This window comes from Pteropus alecto, unplaced genomic scaffold (genome assembly GCF_000325575.1).
Source record: "Pteropus alecto unplaced genomic scaffold, ASM32557v1 scaffold106, whole genome shotgun sequence".
NCBI lineage: Eukaryota > Metazoa > Chordata > Mammalia > Chiroptera > Pteropodidae > Pteropus > Pteropus alecto.
In genome coordinates, this window is record NW_006442103.1 from 15,396,741 (window position 1) to 15,398,816 (window position 2,076).

Below are 2,076 nucleotides of genomic sequence, written 5' to 3' on the forward strand. Positions count from 1 at the left end.
TTTCAGTAAGGCAGACCAAGTTTAAGTGTTGCTCTGTCTCTTACAAACCTTGTGGCCTTGAGCATGTGACTTAGCTTCTCTGAGGTGACAATTAACCCTCACAGGTGAGGAGTGAAGGATGCTCTGCGTGTCACCTAGCCCAGGGCATGGAGATAGAAGGTGCTGGCAAAACACTAGTTCCCCTGATGTAAGTGCTTTTGGGGACATTGTCTCAGGGCAGAAAAGTCCAAACGGACCCCCCGCCCCGCCTGCTGCTTTTCTAGGGAGCAGAGTGTCCTTGCGGGACACAGGAAGGAAAATGCTACCCAGCAGCCCTGCCAGGGAGGCCGAGCCCCCAGCCGCTGCCGCGGGACTGGCACGAGTGACAGCTGACATTTTGTCTTAAGGAAGAGAATTTTTTAGGCCGCCTCCAGGAAGCAATGTTCTCTCAGTCTCCGCGAACTTTTCCCTGTTAATCTCAAATTTCCTTTGCCTTCTCCCTTTTCTCCCTTTCACTGGAAAAGACACAAACACCCCTAGAACCAGCAAGCCCCAGTCTTCCCAACGCTCTCAGGACTGTGGCCACACTGAGCCATCTCCAGCAGGTTCAGGAAAGCCCTTCGCTTTCCATTTCTTTCCTTCCAGCAAGATAAGTGATGTCCCCAGGGAAAAAGAGGCTCCTAGAGTCAGCCGAGAAGAACAGTGGGTAAGGGAGGGGGCCTCCTTCTCCCTCGCCCTCTGGGGAGTTGGCCAGTCCCATGACCACGCCCCTCCCACCCCCAGCTCTGCTCTCTGCCTCAGCAGCATTTACACGGCCCACTTGCTCCTCCTCTCCTGTGGCTCCTTTATATGTCTGGGCTGGCTCCTGCCGGCTGCAAAACTCTCTTGCTTCTCCAGGCAGCGCCCCCAGGAAGACTAGGGACCCCCTTCTGGAGCTGGGGGGGGTGGGTGGAGGACGGTGTTGGTGTGAATTACTCGGCAGTACTAAGACTTCACACCCACAGCAGGAGTCAAAGCATGTCCACCTCCTTCATCCTGGAGACTATATAGTGCAGTGTCCCCATCCTTTCTGGCACTAGGGACCGGTGAGCACCGTGAGAATCTAGTGCCTGACGGTCTGAGGTGGAGCTGAGGTGGTGAGGCGAGCACTGGGGAGCCGCTCCTGCCGCTCACCTCCTGCTGGGTGGCCCGGTTCCTTAAGGCCATGGACTGGTACTGGTCTGTGGCCTGGAGGCTGGGGACTTCTGATATAGAGGGTCCACCTGCATCCCACTTGTCATCAGTCATCAATTCCCTTCCACACCAAGCAGCCCATGCCACCCTGCTTGGTGCCCCTACAAGAGCCTCGAAGTCTCAGCAGAGCCCCCAGCCTGGCACACATGCTCGTCAGTCCAGAGCTGCCCCAGCAGGTGTCAGCCCTTCCTGGCAGAAAACAAACCTAACCCTGGACAGGTGCCGGAGTGGCTGGGGCGTGAGGCTGAGTCGAGGTCAGTTAGGCTTTCGTCTGGCCAGGTTCCCACAAGCCCCATGCTCGATCAGATGAGGGTACAGGCGAGACAGCCTAGCAGCTCTGTAGCACCCCCAGAGACCCAGCCCTGTTCCTTCACCTGTTGGGACAGAGAAGAGTGCATTACCTCCAGAAGATGATCTGCCCCAGGGACGCCATGGCGAGGGGATGGGTCCCTTCCCGCAGTGTGCCGGGCCGGGGTGAGTGGAGCTGCCGCTGGCCTCCCGGTGACTCCCAGGCAGCGCGGGCGGGCGGGCCTGCCGGCCTTAAGTAGTGAGCACAGGCGGGAGCGGGGCGTGCGGCTCGCAGCGGCGGCTCAGCTATGAGGAAGCGGCGGCCCTGCAGGCACCGGGCTGCTGGCTCCCAGCCAGCCGGGCGGCCGGCACGCACGGCCACCTTCCCGGCCCTGACCGGGTGAGCGGGCCAGACGCAGAAGCCTCCCAGACCGCCGCTTCGGGGCTGGCAGTCAGCGCGCGTCTGCTCCTCCGACTCTGCGGAGGGGACCCCCGGGGATGCAGCTTCAGTCTCCAAACAGGAGAGGACTGGGGCAGCGCGAAGCGTCAGGCCGGGCGGGGAAGCTGGGAGGCAGC

At 60.6% G+C, this 2,076-nt stretch overlaps 2 protein-coding genes across 2 annotated transcripts in view; one reads left to right on the forward strand and one right to left on the reverse strand.

The window, feature by feature from the left end:
• The window catches only part of VTCN1 (V-set domain containing T cell activation inhibitor 1), a 47,823-nt gene extending 45,919 nt beyond the window's left edge, over positions 1-1,904 (reverse strand). The window contains exon 1 of the mRNA XM_015595562.2: positions 1,614-1,904. Coding sequence (XP_015451048.1) covers positions 1,614-1,645 — 32 coding nt within the window. The 5' untranslated portion in view covers positions 1,646-1,904. The remainder of the gene's footprint in view (positions 1-1,613) is intronic.
• MAN1A2 (mannosidase alpha class 1A member 2) overlaps positions 1-2,076 on the forward strand; it is a 273,987-nt gene that overhangs the window by 60,489 nt on the left and 211,422 nt on the right. The gene's annotated exons all lie outside the window — the stretch shown is intronic.